Raw genomic sequence first — 18,217 nt, forward strand, 5'->3', positions numbered from 1 at the left:
AAAACACTATTTAATTTTTAAACAAAAAAATGAATTACACATAATAACTCACAACACAATGCACTCTTTAATGTAGCATATGAAGGGCGTGCTTATCAAACTGGTATGTCCCGTTACAGGACATATATTAAATGAATTTTTATTAACTTCCCGTAGGGTAAGTTATAGTAATCGCAAAAAATCGAAAATGAAAATTTTTATATATCTTTACGTTTCAAAGGTTTCTGAACATTTTGGCATACCTTAGAAAAAATGGATGTATGTGTGTGTGTGTGTGTGTGTGTGTGTGTGTATGTGTGTGTGTATGTGTGTGTGTATGTGTGTGTGTATGTATGTATGTGTGTGTATGTATGTGCGGATACAAATTTTCGTCGACGATTTCGGGAACACGGATCAACCGATTTGAATAATTCAAAAAACATTCGATTCGTATTGATAAGGAGACGTGCTGATTAGTTTTTGGCGAAGGCAGGTCTAGCCGTTCCGAAGATACGGGGCAAAAAGTGCCGAAAACGGTAACTCAGTTTTTAAGAGAACGGAGCGTCCGATTTGAATAATTCAAAAAACGTTTCACTTGTATTGACAAGATGAAGAATCGATAAAATTTTCATGAAGGTAGGTCTAGCGGTTTCGGAGATATGGAGGAAAAAGTAAAAAAATGAGCCATTTGGCGGTCAAAAATGATCATTAGACATATGCACATCAAATTATCAGATATTTTATAGAGATTTTAACAATAAGTATACATTTTGTTAACATTCCTATGGGTTCCGTACCAATGCTTATGCGTTAGACAGCGACGCGGCACTTACGCGCTTTATATTTTGTCCCTAGGCAGTTAAAACAGTACGATTGCTTTGAAAAAAGTTCAGATCTTCCACAATATGTTAAAATAAAGAAAATTTTTTTTTCAAAAAAAAAAAAAAAAAAAATTAAAAAAAAATTTTTTTAAAAAAAAAATTTTTTTTTCAAAAAAAAGTAATTTTTTGACCAATTTATAGTTTCTCAAAAATCTTATTTTTTCAAAGTAATTTTTTTTTCAAAATGTTAATCGTTTTTAAAAAAATAATAATTTTTGGTACGGGAAGTTCCAGCAATTTGCCTTAAGGCACGATGCCTTAATTGCCTTAAGACAGAATTCCACTTACAGCTAGTTCCATTTCTGTTGATGACTATTTCTAACAAAATGCCAGATCAAGTTCATATACAGTGCTATCTCTATAAAAGTGTACCAATGAAACTTATATTTTGCATTGGTTGATTAATGTAGCTATTATTTAAAATCCCTTTGAAATTAAAAATAAAACATTAGACCTGTTTGCTCACTAGCTGTCTCATTTTACCTTGCATATAGAGTTAAAAGGACTAGATGACAAATTTTTGAAAAACAGCAAAAGAAACACAGTTTTACAATGATAAATTTGCTAGGAGTTTTACTGAACATAGTCAGATAGTTCTTACTTTGATATGTGATACATATCATAATATGAATCATTTGGTTTTCACCATATAATTGCTCAAAGTCAAATTGGACCTTTGTGCCCCGACCTACTTTATATAAAATTTAAAATTAGCCGATAATAATAATGTAAACCAAAATTTCATGAGAGTACAATTTTAAATCATCTGTAAAAAATAACGCAGTTGCACAAGTTTGTATACAGTGTCGGCCATGCAGACAGTAGCTGCGATAACATGGTGCGGTGGGGTTTTACATATCCGATTGATATTTTAATATCGTTTAAGATTTTATTGAAAAACGCCTGTTACTACTTTATAGTTACTAAATGTTATATTGGACCTTTCTACTCTATTTAAATATTTAATTTTAATTTGTTAAAAAATATATATAATTTCAATCATTCAAAATTGCCAAAACTGTCAAAATCTTTTTTAACTTCCCGTAGGGCAAGTTATAGTAATTGCAAAAAAATCGAAAATGAAAATTTTTGCATTTCTCGACGTTTCAAAGGTTTCTGAATATTTTGGCATACCTTAGAAAAAATGGATGTATGTGTGTGTGTGTGTGTGTGTGTGTGTGTGTGTGTGTGCGTGTGTGTATGTATGTGCGGATACAAATTTTCGTCGACGATTTCGGGAACACCGATCAACCGATTTGAATAATTCAAAAAACATTCGATTCGTATTGATAAGGAGACGTGCTGATTAGTTTTTGGCGAAGGCAGGTCTAGCCGTTCCGAAGATACGGGGCAAAAAGTGCCGAAAACGGTAACTCAGTTTTTAAGAGAACGGAGCATCCGATTTGAATAATTCAAAAAACATTTTACTTGTATTGATAAGATGAAGAATCGATAAAATTTTCATGAAGGTAGGTCTAGCGGTTTCGGAGATATGGAGGAAAAAGAAAAAAAAATGAGCCATTTGGCGGTCAAAAATGATCATTAGATATATGCACATCAAATTATCAAATATTTTATAGAGATTTTAACAATAAGTATATTTTTGGTTTACATTCCTATGGGTTCCGTACCAATGTTTACGCGTTAGACGTCGACGCGGCGCTTACGCGGTTTGATATTTCGTCTTTATGCAGTTAAAGCAGTACGATTGCTTTGAAAAAAAGTTTAGATCTTTCAAAATATGTCAAAATAAAAAAAACATTTTTTTTTCAAAGAAAGTAATTTTTTGTCTAATTGTTTGTCAAAAATCTTATTTATTAATCTTATTGGTACGGGAAGTTTCAGCAATTTGCCTTAAGGCACGATGCCTTAATTGCCTTAAGACAGAATTCCACTTACAGCTAGTTTTTTCAATAATTTTATTAACTTCCCGTAGGTAATAATCGCAAAAAAATCGAAAATGAAAATTTTTATATATCTTTACGTTTCAAAGGTTTCTGAACATTTTGGCATACCTTAGAAAAAATGGATGTATGTGTGTGTGTGTGTGTATGTATGTATGTACGTGTGTGTATGTATGTGCGGATACAAATTTTCGTCGACGATTTCGGGAACACGGATCGACCGATTTGAATAATTCAAAAAACATTCGATTCGTATTGATAAGGAGACGTGCTGATTAGTTTTTGGCGCAGGGAGGTCTAGCCGTTCCGAAGATACGGGGCAAAAAGTGCCGAAAACGGTAACTCAGTTTTTAAGAGAACGGAGCGTCCGATTTTAATAATTCAAAGCATTTTACTCATATTGACAAGGTGATGAACCGGTCAAATTTTCATAAAGGCAGGTCTAGCAGTTTCGGAGATCTAATGAAAAAAGTAAAAAAAATGCCATTTGGCAGTCAAAAATGATCATTAGACTTATGCACATCAAATTATCAGATATTTTATAGAGATTTTAACAATAAGTATGAATTTGGTTTACAGTCCTATGGGTTCCGTACCAATGTTTACGCGTTAGACGGCGACGCGGCGCTTACGCGCTTTGATATTTCGTCTTTATGCAGTTAAAGCAGTACGATTGCTTTGAAAAAAAGTTTAGATCTTCCAAAATATGTCAAAATAAAGAAAACATTTTTTTTTCAAAAAAAAAAAAAAAAAATTAAAAATTTTCTTTTTTTTTTAATTTTTTTTTTTCAAAAAAAAGTAATTTTTGGTCCAATTTATAGTTTTTCAAAAATCTTATTTTTTCGAAGTAAATTTTTTTCAAAAATGTTAATCGTTTAAAAAAAAAAAAAATTGGTACGGGAAGTTCCAGCAATTTGCCTTAAGGCACGATGCCTTAATTGCCTTAAGACAGAATTCCACTTACAGCTAGTTTTCAATAGCAATCAGAATACATGACAATTCTGAGAATACATGAGCTATTTGGCTTATGTCATTCACTCGCACACATACACACACACTTTCAAACACACTTATAAGTTTATCTGATAAATATTACAATCATATTTAGAGAATCACTTTAATAAGTGATTCTACTATTCTGTTTACATTAAGTTAAAATATTTTGAAGGGTCCTCCATATTATCTTTGGCCAGCTTCTTCTTCAGTCTTCTTGAAGTTGGTGTTTCAAGAAGCTGGGTGACTATGTGGTTTGTATGATGTTCTAGTTTTTGAAAATGTTTTATACTGTTGATTTGTATTATTCTGTTTATAAAATCAATATGAAGATCGTCATGTAAAGTTTTATTACTAACAAACCACGGAGCATCAGTAATCTGCCTCAATATTTTCGATTGGGCACGTTGCATTAACGCTATGTTGGATTTGCTTGCAAAGCCCCACAATTCAATGCCATAAGTCCATATGGGTTTTATTACTGTCTTGTAAATTAGAAGTTTATTGTCAATGGATAAAATTGACTTGCGTCGCAGTAGCCAGTATAGTTCAGCTGTTCTAATTTTTATAGTATTGAATTTGGCGCGAATATGGTTCTTCCACGTGAGCCTGCGATCTAAATGCATACCTAAGTATTTGACGCATTCGGTGCTTGGAATTGCTTGGCCATAAAAATGTACTCCTGGGCATGTTGTCTTGTTCAGTGTAAATGTTATATGATTAGACTTGCTCTCATTTATTTTTATTCTCCTTTTTTTTGTCCAATCCTCTATAACATAGATGCCTTTGTAAAATTAGAGAAGCCTTAGATGCATCAGCATGTGCCGAAAGAACTGCTATGTCGTCAGCAAATGTAGCTGTTGAGGTTGCTTGTAAAATTGGAAAATCACTAGTGAAGAGGATATAGAAAAATGGCGCCAAAACACTGCCTCGGGGAACTTCTGCCTCAATCCGATGAGATATTGAGGTTTCAGTATTGACCCGTACTTTGAATTTCCTATTGGCGAGATAAGATTCTAGAATATTATAATAACCACATGGAAGTAGAGATCTAATCTTCGATAAAAATCCCTTGTGCCACACCTTATCGAAAGCCTGTCTCACATCTAGAAAGACTGCAGAACAGAATTGTTTGGCCTCGAAGGTATTGTTGATGACTCTTACGATTCTGTGGCACTGTTGAATTGTAGAGTGTTGACTCCGAAAGCCAAACTGATGTTCTGGAAATATATTGGCGCTAGTTAAGATATGTTGAAGCAGGAGTTTTTCGAGCACTTTTGAAACAATTGGTAGAAGGCTGATTGGTCTATATGAGGTAACCATATTAGGATCTTTTCCGCTTTTATGGATCATTTTAACTACAGATGTTTTGTAGAGAGTTGGCCAATAATTTAATCTAATTATTGAGTTGAATATATACGTTAGAAGGTTGAATCCCTTCTTTGGTTTCAACCTTAACAGTTCTTTCAACATTTTTGCCGTCACTAAATCGTAACCTGGAGATTTATTATTTTTCAGTTTATTAATCTCTTCAATTCTAATCTTTAATGAAAAGAACTTTATGCTGTTCATTGAGTTGTGAGAAGGAATTATATTTGAGCTAAGGCCCGCTGCGTTAGAGTAATCTTGGTTCGGTTTGAAAACTGTACTTAAATAATGAGAAAATAAATTAGCTTTTTCTGCATCACTCCTAGCCCAAGATAGATGATTGCTGTCATCCCATCTAACGAGCGGATTTTGAATACGTGGTTTTAATTTGTTTTTAATTGATTTCCAGATTGAGTTATCAAATCTATTTAGGTTTGATACGTAATTGTTGAAGTTTTGGTTAGAAATTTCTTTCAATCTGGATTTTAGTTTATTGCTTAAGTTATTGTATGTGTTCTTATCCGATGGAAAGTGAGTTGACTGCCATTTGCGTCTTGCTTTCCTTTTCTCTGAGATTAAATTTTTAATTTCAAAAGATAGAGGTTGATCCTGTTGAACTGTTGTTTCTGGAGTAGCAGTTAAACCAGCATCATGAAGTGTTTTATTAAATTTGTCAATAGCAGAGTCAACTTTCGATGAGTTCTTAAGACTAATTTTGAGATCAGTATTGTTTTCTATTTTGCAGCGGTATAGTTCCCAGTTTGTTTTTCTCGAATGAAGTCTATAAGGTTTACAAACATTGATAATTGAAAAACAGATAGTAGCAGTTATAGGTGAGTGAACTGAAGAGAGATCGTAGCTTGAATGAACATCTGTGTACCTTGAGTTTAAGCCTTTCATTAAGAAGAAATCCAATAAATCGGGCTTCTTCATTGGGTCAGTTGGCCAGTAAGTCGGAGTGCCCGTGGAAAGAGTACCATAGTTTTGTCGGACAATAACTTCATACAGTTTTCTTCCTTTTGGATTAATCAGTCTTGATCCCCAAAATGTGTGCTTACTGTTAAAATCTCCACCAACTATAAACTTATTTCCAAGAGATTCAAAGAATTCAGAAAATTGTATATTACTGATTGTATGACGTGGAGGACAATATACGGCAGAAATTGTTATTGTAAAAGATGACGTTTGTACTTTGATGGATGTTGCTTGTAAGTAATCTTTATTATATTTTTCAAGTTCATAGTGAGATATATTAGATTTTATTAATACAGCTGTACCCCCGTGAGCTGTGCTATCTGGATGAGTAGTATGATATACACGATAATTAGGAATGAATAAGTTTCAATAATTAGTGAAATGAGTTTCACTTACCAGAAAAACGTCTATTTTGTTTTCATTGAGGTATAATACTATTTCGTGTTTATGCTTCATAAGCCCGTTGGAGTTCCATAGTCCTATTCTTAAAAAATTAACCATACAGCTAATTAATTTTGTTGATGTTGATGAGGGTAGATAACATATTAATAATCATAGTATTATGTTGCATAAGTTGTTGGAACATATTTTTAAATTCAGTGAAGAATTGAGAAAATTCATTATTTGCATATTTACTATTTTGTATATTTGAGTTTTCGCTTCTATTGGATTTGATGGCTTGAGAGTATGACATTAGCTCCGTGTTTGTTAGTTTACCAAATCGTTGAGGAGTGGCAGCAGTTTTGATGTTTATAGGAGAATTGTGTGATTGTTTCGACCCGTTTTTGTTGTTGAAATCATTTTTAGATTTAGTTTGTAATAAATTCTTATAGGCAGAACAACCTTTGTAGTTTGCTGTGTGAGCTTTTTCATAGTTTACACAAAAAGCTGGGGATTCTTTCGATTTCGTACATCGTTTACTGTCATGTCATGAGTCCACATTTTATACAAATAAATGAACGATTGCAATAAGTTTTAGTATGACCATACATTTGGCATTTTGTGCACTGTGATATCACTGATGGTTTAAACGGAGTCTCAAAATGTATAATTTGGTTAAGTATCTTATTTATCTTAAAGATTTCTGAATTGTTTTCATTTGGTTCAAGATCAATGTAAAACATATTGAGAGGGGTCTTTTGCCTATAGCGTAATATATTTGTAATGTTCCTGACCTTATGCCCTTTGGTTTCAATTTCATTTTTCAGTTCAGAAATATCTGTTGAATGGTGAATGTACTTCAACACAACTCTATATGCCCTTTCAGTACTGACCTGGTATGTATGGAAAACTGCTTTGGTACTAGGTAGGAATTTTACTAGCTTTCTGTAGTCTTCAATATTTCAAACATTACATTTTATATTATTGTTTGATAATGTTTTTGTTGTATAATTTTTATTGCCCAAGAAATTATCGATAGTACTAGTCATACCTTTATAATCTGTAACTCCGTATATAATAATAGGAGGCGGAATAATTTTTTTGATTGGTGTAGGACATTCTGGCTGAGCCTTTGGTTCCTCATTCGTTAATACTTCAAATCTGTTATTTAATTTAATCGGTTCGTCATTTTGGCGTTTTGGTCGTTTTCTTTTCGGGCTAGTAACAACTTGCCAAAGAGCAGAATTCCAAGAAGACGCAGTTTGAGAATCTATATTATCCATGATCATAGGCTCATTGCTTGTCGGTGGAATTTGATGATTACTATTCAATAGAATAGACGGTTTCATTTTACTTGCATGTGTGGTTTCAGTTTGTTGGTTATTCGTTTTATTAAGTTTAATTTGCTCCGTGATGTATTGAGAACATGTTTGTGAATCATCATAGAGTATTCTATTCACATTTATGATGGGGATATCTGCAAAACCGTCCATTGTATCCCCCGAAGGGTGACACTAATTTGTCATTAAAATGACACTTCAATTTTGTGATTTACTTTGACGTTTATATTTAATATTGTATAGGATAAATATATAATTAAATATTTAATTTATCAGTGATTTTCACTAATTTAGTTAGTTTATTGGCTTAATTTTTTAATTGATTATATCAATATACGTAATATTTACTTTTATTCAAATTTTTTTTAACTTTATTGTTTAGAGAAAAAACAAAGAATGGCACAATGGCATGAATACGTTGATATGAATAAAAAGACAACATCTAAATATTTCATTAACAGAAATCTTGGTTTTCAAGCGCACAAACCGTTGACCAGACGACGCATGAATGTAGAAACACATATTTTCAAAGAAAAACTTCAAAACAGTAATCATTGTCTCTAATTATATTTGGCCACATTAAATGATTGACAATAAGTTTTTATTCAAGTGTGCTAATAAAACCATTATTGATAGCTTCCTGAGCGCAATACGTTTGTCGGTTTTGTGGCAACCACATAATGGCACTCTATATTACGCCGAATGTTATACACACACGACTACCAGTGTGTTCCGTGGGTGATACGATCAAAATTTTATTTTTATAGCATCGCCAGTCAAGAACTAAGCTACATGTACCATAATTTTGTAATAATGCAAAAGCCGACGGCGATGTTATTGATTATGACGTTTGAGCGCTTCTGAAAAAATGTCAATGTATACGAGTACACTTAACGGTACATCTTCCAATAACTGGCATGTCATTCAGTTATTTCAATTGAAATTGTTGTATTAGATATTTATATAAAGTTAACTTGGTATTACAAAGTCTGTTTAATTTTTTAATAAAGACAATTAGAAAATTATTTTTTTTACATCTAGTAATTTCAGAAATTGAAGTTTCATTTCTGGTTGTATTTTCTGGTTTTTACATATCTCGTTCAGAATCCCCGTTTCCTGTTGAAACTATGAGAAATTTGTAACGAAATTCCTGTAAACTGATTTATACTTCTTGATTTTATTATAAACCTCTCGTAGTGTAAGTTATAGTATTCGCAAAAAATCAAAAACAATCGTTTTTAAAAATTTTAATATTCGATACGCGAAGTTCCAGCAATTTGCCTTCAGACGCGATGTCATGCACCACTAATCTTAGGTTCATTTGCTACTTAAGAATTCATGTAAATTATTTTTTAAGTAAATCTTCTTTATACACGACTAGGGAGTAAGCCAGCGAAAATGCAACTGAAATGTGATACGCCACAAATACTGATCGATGTGGTTGGTCATCGTTGTGGTCGTTCTATAAGAGTTGATTATGATTGGTCGAGATCGTCTTGTGACTTGTATGTGGTTCAAAAGACTTTCAACTCGCAAAGATATTCAACCTGCAAGAATTTCAACAACAAATAAGTTTTGGTGATATTTCACTGTTATTATTCTACTATGAAAGCATATAATAATGAAGGATATGATATTTGTTTAATATGAGTTATCCAGTATGACAATATGACAACATAAATATAAAACTATATCAAATATAATAAAATTTATTCATCAGCAACTAATTTCTCTAATGAAGATTCAAATCTTTTAAATACTAATTACAATAAGATAACATTATTTCCTGCTGAAGATTTCAATGCCAAGTTTCACTCGGAAAAATCTCTAACATTGATTGATTTTTTAGACAATAAACTAAATTAAACAAAGCATAATTCGCTTCAAACCAATCATATCATATTTGAAGTATGATAGTAATTGTTTTAAAATGTACTATTCATTGTCATCTTGTATAATAGCAAAAAAGCTTTATAGTGCAGTAAACGGAGAGGAAAAAAGGGTATAACCTCTGAATTTTTTTACTGTGCTCCGAATTTCATGAAATTTTGGAATTAGGTTCATCTTACCCTCAAATTCAAAAGTGGAAACAATTCGGGTTGCGCCATCACCCCCCGGGGGATGACCCCCCTTCTCAATTGTGTAATTACATTTTTTTAAAATAACGTCGGAAATCGATAGAAGAGCTAATTATAATAAAAAAATGTCTTCTATAGTTTTTCAAAAAAACTAATACTTTTCAAGTTACTGGCCACTAAAGATTCATATATTTTTGGCGTTTTTCTTCGTCTTTTTACAAATATCTCCTAAATTATACATTTTAACGAAATTCATGTAATGAACAAAATAATGTCAATAAAAATCTTAATAAATCGGTATTACATAAAGTGTTCTAGGAAAAATATTAAGCAAGATTTGAAAGAGCAAATTCGTTTTTTATTTCGTTCAAGATTTAATTGTTGTATTTAAAGCCATCTAGTGTCGAGGTTTTACATTTTATGCATTTCGGTGAAATTGGGTTTTATAGTGCTCAACATAAGCTTTAAAATGAGTGCTGTTACAAGTTTTTTGCGTGTAAAATGAGTGAGCTATCATGCAAATAAGAAGGCATATACGAAGTTTTTTTCTTTAAAATCATATAGTTTAATGAGCGCCATTTCCACCAGAATGAAAGTAATTCACATTCCATCTAGAATTCACTTCATTATAGACATCTTGATAGATTCTAGTAGATTCACTACTTTAGTACAAACTATTTTCAGAAAACTCACGATTTTATAAAAACTTTTTTTTTCAATTTTTTTAAAAATCGAAATTATTTCCATTATATCTCAAAAAGAATAAAAGATACGTATAAAAGCTTATAGATAAAAATCAAAGGAATCTTTCTGGCTTATTATTGTTTTTTATTATTTTTCTTTCACACAAAAATTGACAGAGTTATGAATGTTTAAAGACTGCGCGACCGCGCAAATTGGAAAAAAAAGTTTTTATAAAATCGTGAGTTTTCTGAAAATAGTTTGTACTAAAGTAGTGAATCTACTAGAATTCATTAAGATGTCTATAATGAAGTGAATTCTAGATGGAATGTGAATTACTTTCATTCTGGTGGAAATGGCGCTCATTAAACTATATGATTTAAAAGAAAAAAACTTCGTATATGCCTTCTTCTTTGCATGATAGCTCACTCATTTTACACGCAAAAAACTTGTAACAGCACTCATTTTAAAGCTTATGTTGAGCACTATAAAACCCAATTTCACCGAAATGCATAAAATGTAAAACCTCGACACTAGATGGCTTTAAATACAACAATTAAATCTTGAACGAAATAAAAAACGACTTTGCTCTTTCAAATCTTGCTTAATGTTTTTCCTAGAACACTTTATGTAATACCGATTTATTAAGATTTTTATTGACATTATTTTGTTAATTACATGAATTTCGTTAAAATGTATAATTTAGGAGATATTTGTAAAAAGACGAAGAAAAACGCCAAAAATATATGAATCTTTAGTGGCCAGTAACTTGAAAAGTATTAGTTTTTTTGAAAAACTATAGAAGACATTTTTTTATTATAATTAGCTCTTCTATCGATTTCCGACGTTATTTTAAAAAAATGTAATTACACAATTGAGAAGGGGGGTCATCCCCCCGGGCGGTGATGGCGCAACCCGAATTGTTTTCACTTTTGAATTTGAGGGTAAGGTGAACCTAATTCCAAAATTTCATGAAATTCGGAGCACAGTAAAAAAATTCAGACCTAAAACGCTCCGTTTACTGCACTATTACTAAAATTGCATGTGAAAGATTACGCGCAATCTTTTTTTTTTGAAAAAATGCCAACTGTGAAACTGGATTTTTTGCTGTTCCAAACTATTTGCACCCAATGGTTTAAATTTTTATGTTTATACAAAACAAACTGAAATTTTCAAATATTTAAAATATAATATTTTTTTAATTAATAAATAATTTCAATATTTCTCAAATATATATAAGAATATTTACTTGAAAAAATTAATTATTTTTTAAATACATAATTTGGATGTTTTTCTGTTTATATATGATAAATGTATATTAACTAAAAGTTTTAAGTACATCAACCGATAATTTCGTACCAAAAATTCTGAACATTTTATATAGATATACCTATTGAAGAAATGTAATAAACGATATCATGTTGCCTTAAGGCTATAAAACGTCTGTTTTATATTTATCGGGAATGTCTTTTTTATGTCTCATTATGACATCGAAATTTTTTTCGGCAAACAATGCACAAATACAAACTGAGTTTTTAATATGCGATCATATTTTCTGTTTTCTTTATTTTTGCACCCAAATAGTTTAACAGCATATTATATTTTAGATTATTTTTACCTTCGTTCGTTTTATTTATTTATATATTAAAGTTTCAACAGTATAAATTTAAGATATTGTTATTGATTGACAAAGTTTTGCATGAACAAATCATATTGAATAATTGGCACAATATGAGGATATACATTTTTGCTATTAATACAAGATAATAATAGTATGAAATAATATCAAATAAATTCGCAATCAAGATGATTGGAATGATTAGAACTATTATTTAAATAGGTTTTTTACTCACTCTAATTTGTCGAGAAGCAGTGATTTTGAACTTATTACAGTAAATTTTTTCTTCTAGACAAGTTCTAAATTTGTTCTGAACAACTTCTGTTTGGCAATGAGCAACGATCCTTGTTGCCAACAATTCTAAAAATCTAAAACATAAATAATTTCGTTCAACCGGAGAACTCACCGTGCCTTTACAAAAATATAATCAATTCTTAATTCCGTCAGTACAAGTAAGATTGTATCTCTCTTTGAATCATTCTAATTAGATGTTTTGTTCTCTCAAAAACCAAATTATTAAATTAATTTTTTTGCACTTTTTGCCTTGTACCTTCGAAACATCTAGACTTGCCTTACTAAAAATTAATCATCACGTTTTCTCTTCAATCCAAAACGAATGCTTTTTAATCATTCATATTAGTTGATCAGTGCTCTAAAAAATGTGGACACACACACATACGTCTAATTTTTCTAAGGTTTGCAAATTGTTCAGAATGCTTTGAAACTTAAAGATATATACAAATTTTCTAAAGTAAATTTTCTAAAGTAAAACCTGAATACGCAGTATTAGTATGGAATCTTGATGTACAAGCTAGCCATATCAACACCACTCTCATATGCTTATTTATCTATGACCACTCTTTCATACTGACCGATAAATTTCTCCATTGCATGAACAAGTAAAAAATGTTTCAAAGTTACAATTTAAAAATCAACCCTACTACAACGAGAAATCAAATGATGTTAAGATAAATCAAATATCAAACTAGTTGGAAATGGCATTTAACCTTAAGGCAAGTTGCATGAACTTTCCGAAATATGTAATAATTGACTTAATCAACCGAATTTGAGATTTAGATATTTAGATAAAATTTTCAACTATTTATTTGGAAAATAAAGTTATCGCTATCAATTGTATCTAAACATGTCTATTTTCAATTGATTGATACCAGTGCTTGTATGTCCTAAAATTGTAGCTTATTATTTTAAATTTTAATGAATTGATAATGTTTGGGTAATCACATCACAAAACCAACTTTTGACACAAATTTTGAGTATAATATTTTTTCAAACTTTGATGAATTTAAACTACTTGCCGTCGAAACGTAAAATTTTAGTATATTCTTCAGGACCATGATATATATTAACATAAAAAGTTTCATTAAAAAATTGTTTTTCAACAGTTAGTTACAAAGAAACGGCTTGACCGATCTTTGTCCAAAACTAATCAGCACAACTCCCAAATAATATCTTTCGAATAGTTTTTGAATTATTAAAATCGGTTCAAAATTTTTGGCTAAAATGCAGACGAAAACTTTTTCAATTTTCTGCTAATTACAAGAAAAACGGCTTAGCCGATTGTATCAAGAATCTAACCGACGCAAGTGCTTATCAAGTTTCATTACATGGTTTTAAAATTTTTAAAATCGACTCAACCGTTTTTGAGAAAACGTCGATGAAAAGTCTTATTTTAACAAACGCCAAAAAATGCGACCAATTTTTTCAAACTTTGAAGAATTTTCAAAGTTGAACGAGTTGTCGTAGGGCCGTAATATTTTAGTATGATCTAGCAGACCATGATACCAATCGCAAAAAAAAATCATGAAAGTCTTTTTTCAGCAGTTAAGTACTAGAACACGTGCCAGCGAATCTCTACCAAAAACTAATCAGTATCTTTCCCAACTAATATCTTTCGAACAGTTTTTGAATTTTTAAAATCGATTCAGAATTGCGGCTAAAACGTGAATGAGAATGTTTTCACTCTGCTATTTACAAAGAAACGGCTCGGCCGATCATCGCACAAAACTGATAAACGCTAGTCCTGATCAAGATGCATCGAATGGCTTTTAAATTTTTGAAATCGATACAGCCGTTTTTGAGAAAACATCAATTTACGTTTGAAAATTTGATCACGCACACGCACACACACACATACTTTTTCCAAATTTTTTCTCTTTCGATTCAGAATGGCTTGAAACGCCGAGAAAACATAAAATTAGTGAATCGATTTTTTTATGAAAACATAAACTTCTCCTTCTGGAAGTTATTAACAAATGTAGAGAAACTAAAGCTCAATATCCTTTTCGTTTCAGGTGGTCCCGGTAGCGGTAAAGTGACCCACTGCGATAACCTGATGCAGGAGAAGCGAGGCGTGACGCACATAAACATGACTGATTTGCTGCAGCAGTACGCGATCGGCAACGGTGAGATACCGCCGCACAGACAAGACGGTAAAACGCGGTGCCCTGTAAAAAGTTTTGCACTGGTTTCTTGTGGGTTTGTGCCTTTTGCTTTAGTTTGAAGATGGTCTACTAAAAACAGTCTGAAAAGATAAGTTGTACTGCATGCATAGAATTTTGAAAATGACACGTGAAATCTGATAACGGTGATCAGATATGATACCATGCGGAGTCTACGAGATCATATTTATGTTTCGTTAATTGCTCATGCTTTAAGTATCACCAAGCATTTTTATCACAATTATTTAGTATATTATATTTAATATACGCAACTAAAATATATTAAATGAAAAGACAAAGATTAAAAGACAAATTTTACCTGCAATATTGATCTGTTATCCATAATACTATTTTTTCATCAAAAGCAAAGTGTGAATGTATAAATGTGTATATATGTAAGCCGATTTTTGACCTTTTGTCGACGTTTTCCCAAAAACGGCCGAACGGATTTCAACAATTTGAAAGCCATTCGATGTATCTCGATGAGGACATTAGTTTGCGCGCTGATTGGCCAAGTCGTTTCTTTGCATTTAGCAAAAAAGTGTAAAATTCTTTGGCCACGTTTCAGCCCACAATCCTAAATTGATTTTTCAAAAACTGTTCGAAAGGTATTGGTTGGAAATCGTCCTGATTAGTTTTTGGTAAAGATCGGCCGACCCGTGTTTTTGTAATTTCAACGTTTTCTCAAAAACGGCCGAACGGATTTCAACAATTTGAAAGCCTTTCGATGTATCTCGATGAGGACATTAGTTTGCGCGATGATTGACCTAGCCGTTTCTTTGCATTTAGCAAAAAAGTGTAAAATTCTTAGGCCACGTTTCAGCCCACAATTCTAAATTGATTTTTCAAAAACTGTTCGAAAGGTATTGGGTGGAAATCGTCCTGATTAGTTTTTGGTAAAGATCGGCCGACCCGTGTTTTTGTAATTAACTGTTGATTTTTTTGACGATTTTTATGATTTTTTTTGACGATAGATATCATGGTCTTATAGATTATACTGAAATATTACGACTTTACGACAAGTAGAGTCATCAGACCGTTTTCTTGTAATTAACGGTTGGAAAAATATTTGTTGTTGATTTTTATGAAAATTTGTTTGACGGTAGATATCATGGTCTTAGAGAACCATAATAAAATATTTCGGCTTTACGACAAGTCGTTCAATTTAAAAAATCATCAAAATTTGAAAAAAAAAAATTGCTGCGGTTTTTAAGGTTTGTTAATAATGTTATCTTCACGTTTCAAAGGGTTCTGATCATTTTGGCACACCGTAGAAGAAATGGATGTATGTATGCGTGTGTGTGGGTGACGATTTCGGAAACACGAATCAACCGATTTGAATAATTCAAAAAAACATTCGATTCGTATTGATAAGGAAATGTGCTCAATAGTTTTTGGCAAAGGCAGGTCTAGCCGTTCCGAACATACGGGGCAAAAAGTGCCAAAAATGGTAATTCAGTTATTGAGACAACGGAGCGTCCAATTTGAATAATTTAAAAACATTTTATTTGTATTGACTAAACAAAGTACTGCTAAAGTTTTGAAAAGGTGCGGCTAGTGGTTTCGGAAATCCAATAAAAATGTGAATTATGCAATTTGGCGGACAATAATGATCATTAGTCATATACACAATAAATTACCAGTTATTTTAATAATAAGAATAAATTTTATTTACATTTATATGGGTTCCGTATTAATGTTTATTCGTTAGACTGCGTTGATAGTTTGTTTCAACGCAGCTAACGTATCGCGATTGTTTGAAAAAAAGCTCAAAATTTCCAAAATATTTCAAAGAATTAAAATAATATTTTTTTAAAAAGGTCAATTGTTTTCAAAATTTTTAAAATTCTCAAAAATCTATTTTTTTTCAAAGTTCTAAAAAAAATTGAATATTTTTTAAAAATTTTGGATTCCAACTGAATCGTGTGAGACTTAGCATGTGAGTCGAGGACGCTACTGAATGTGCTATTCCCGCCATAACTTTGTCACAATTTTCTGTAAAAAGCCATTAGTATGCTTCCCCTCGTTCATTTTCATTTAAAATGTAGATAGCAGGTTGCACAATAAATCAAACTTGTTTGCTATCAATATTCTGTAATTAGCAGAACTAGAATTGTCATGCAAAAATCAGATTTGAATGTCGCATGCAAAATAATGCATGTTTCTGGAAACCACGTGCCATATGAAAATCACATTAAATTCATTATGATGTAAACCTCAAACTTTACAATATTTATCAAGTTTAGCTCCGAAACGCATAAGTAACAATAAACAATAATCATAATAATATCGATAGTACACATTAATAAACTTCGATTATCACCAAAACTTGAATACAAATTGCAATTCGTCAATTAATTCTGAATAGAAAGGTGCGCGATCATTATCATGAAGGATTGTGGTCATTAATCGATTGAATGCTATATATTTCGTAGTAAATAGTCTATTCGATTTTTGTGTAGGCATCGGAAAATAAATGATAGTAAAGATGATGAATTTAATGATAATATTTCTTATTTTTTTCAATTTTTTTAAACACGTGTGCGCTCTTGATAGAGCATTTGCATATGTTTAATTCATGTCGTTTTCAATCAAAGCAAATAATATGAAATATATGATTTTATTGATATTCTGGACATTTCAATAAATTAGTCAACTCAATACATTCAAACAGTGACAATGATAAAGCTTCGGAATCATCGCCAAAAAGTTCTAATTTGAAATTCTGGGTCTTAAAATGACAGATCAAAAACAAATTTTAAGTAAAACTGCCATTATCTCAAAACCAAGTAAATTATGGCACTTTTTACCGATATATTTCAAAGCAGATGACACAAGATGTGCAACGAGCCAGGGTTGCGCCGCCATCTAACGGATAAGCATTGGTACAAAACCCATAGGAATGTAAACAAAATTTATACTTATTGTTAAAATCTCTATAAAATATCTGATAATTTGATGTGCATATGTCTAATGATCATTTTTGACCGCCAAATGGCATGTTTTTTTACTTTTTTCGTTAGATCTCCGAAACCGCTATACTTGCCTTCATGAAAATTTGATCAGCTCTTCATCCTGTTAATACAAGTAAAATGTTTCAAATCGGACGCTCCGTTCTCTCAAAAACTGAGTTACCGTTTTTGGCACTTTTTGCCCCAAATATTCGGAACGGCCAGACCTGCCTTCGCCAAAAACTAATCAGCATGTCTCCTTATCAATACGAATCGAATGTTTTTTGAATTATTCAAATCGCTTCATCCGTGTTCCCGAAATCGTCGATGAAAATTTGTATCCGAACACACATACACACACACATACATCCTTTTTTTCTAAGGTATGCCAAAATATTCAGAAACCTCCGAAACGTAAAGATATATAAAATTTTTCATTTTCGATTTTTTTGCGATTACTATAACTCACCCTACGGGAAGTTAATAAGTTGATAAAGCAATTTTACAAGATATATTAAACTCTAATAATAATTGATAAATCTAAGATAAATTTATAAAATGAGTTGCTAGTTATTTGTAGGTTACACGATCAGCATTAGTGCTTACTGT

The 18,217-nt window shown here is 31.5% G+C and overlaps 1 protein-coding gene across 1 annotated transcript in view; it reads left to right on the top strand.

Moving 5' to 3' along the window:
* Positions 1–18,217, top strand: part of LOC113375865 (adenylate kinase isoenzyme 5) — a 174,481-nt gene that overhangs the window by 98,837 nt on the left and 57,427 nt on the right. The window contains exon 4 of the mRNA XM_026615814.1: positions 14,511–14,621. Within this exon, the coding sequence (XP_026471599.1) occupies positions 14,511–14,621 (111 nt within the window). The remainder of the gene's footprint in view (positions 1–14,510; positions 14,622–18,217) is intronic.

The sequence above is a fragment of the Ctenocephalides felis genome, unplaced genomic scaffold (assembly GCF_003426905.1).
Source record: "Ctenocephalides felis isolate EL2017-DRISC unplaced genomic scaffold, ASM342690v1 CF-g0.4_SCAFFOLD_01886, whole genome shotgun sequence".
Taxonomy (NCBI): domain Eukaryota; kingdom Metazoa; phylum Arthropoda; class Insecta; order Siphonaptera; family Pulicidae; genus Ctenocephalides; species Ctenocephalides felis.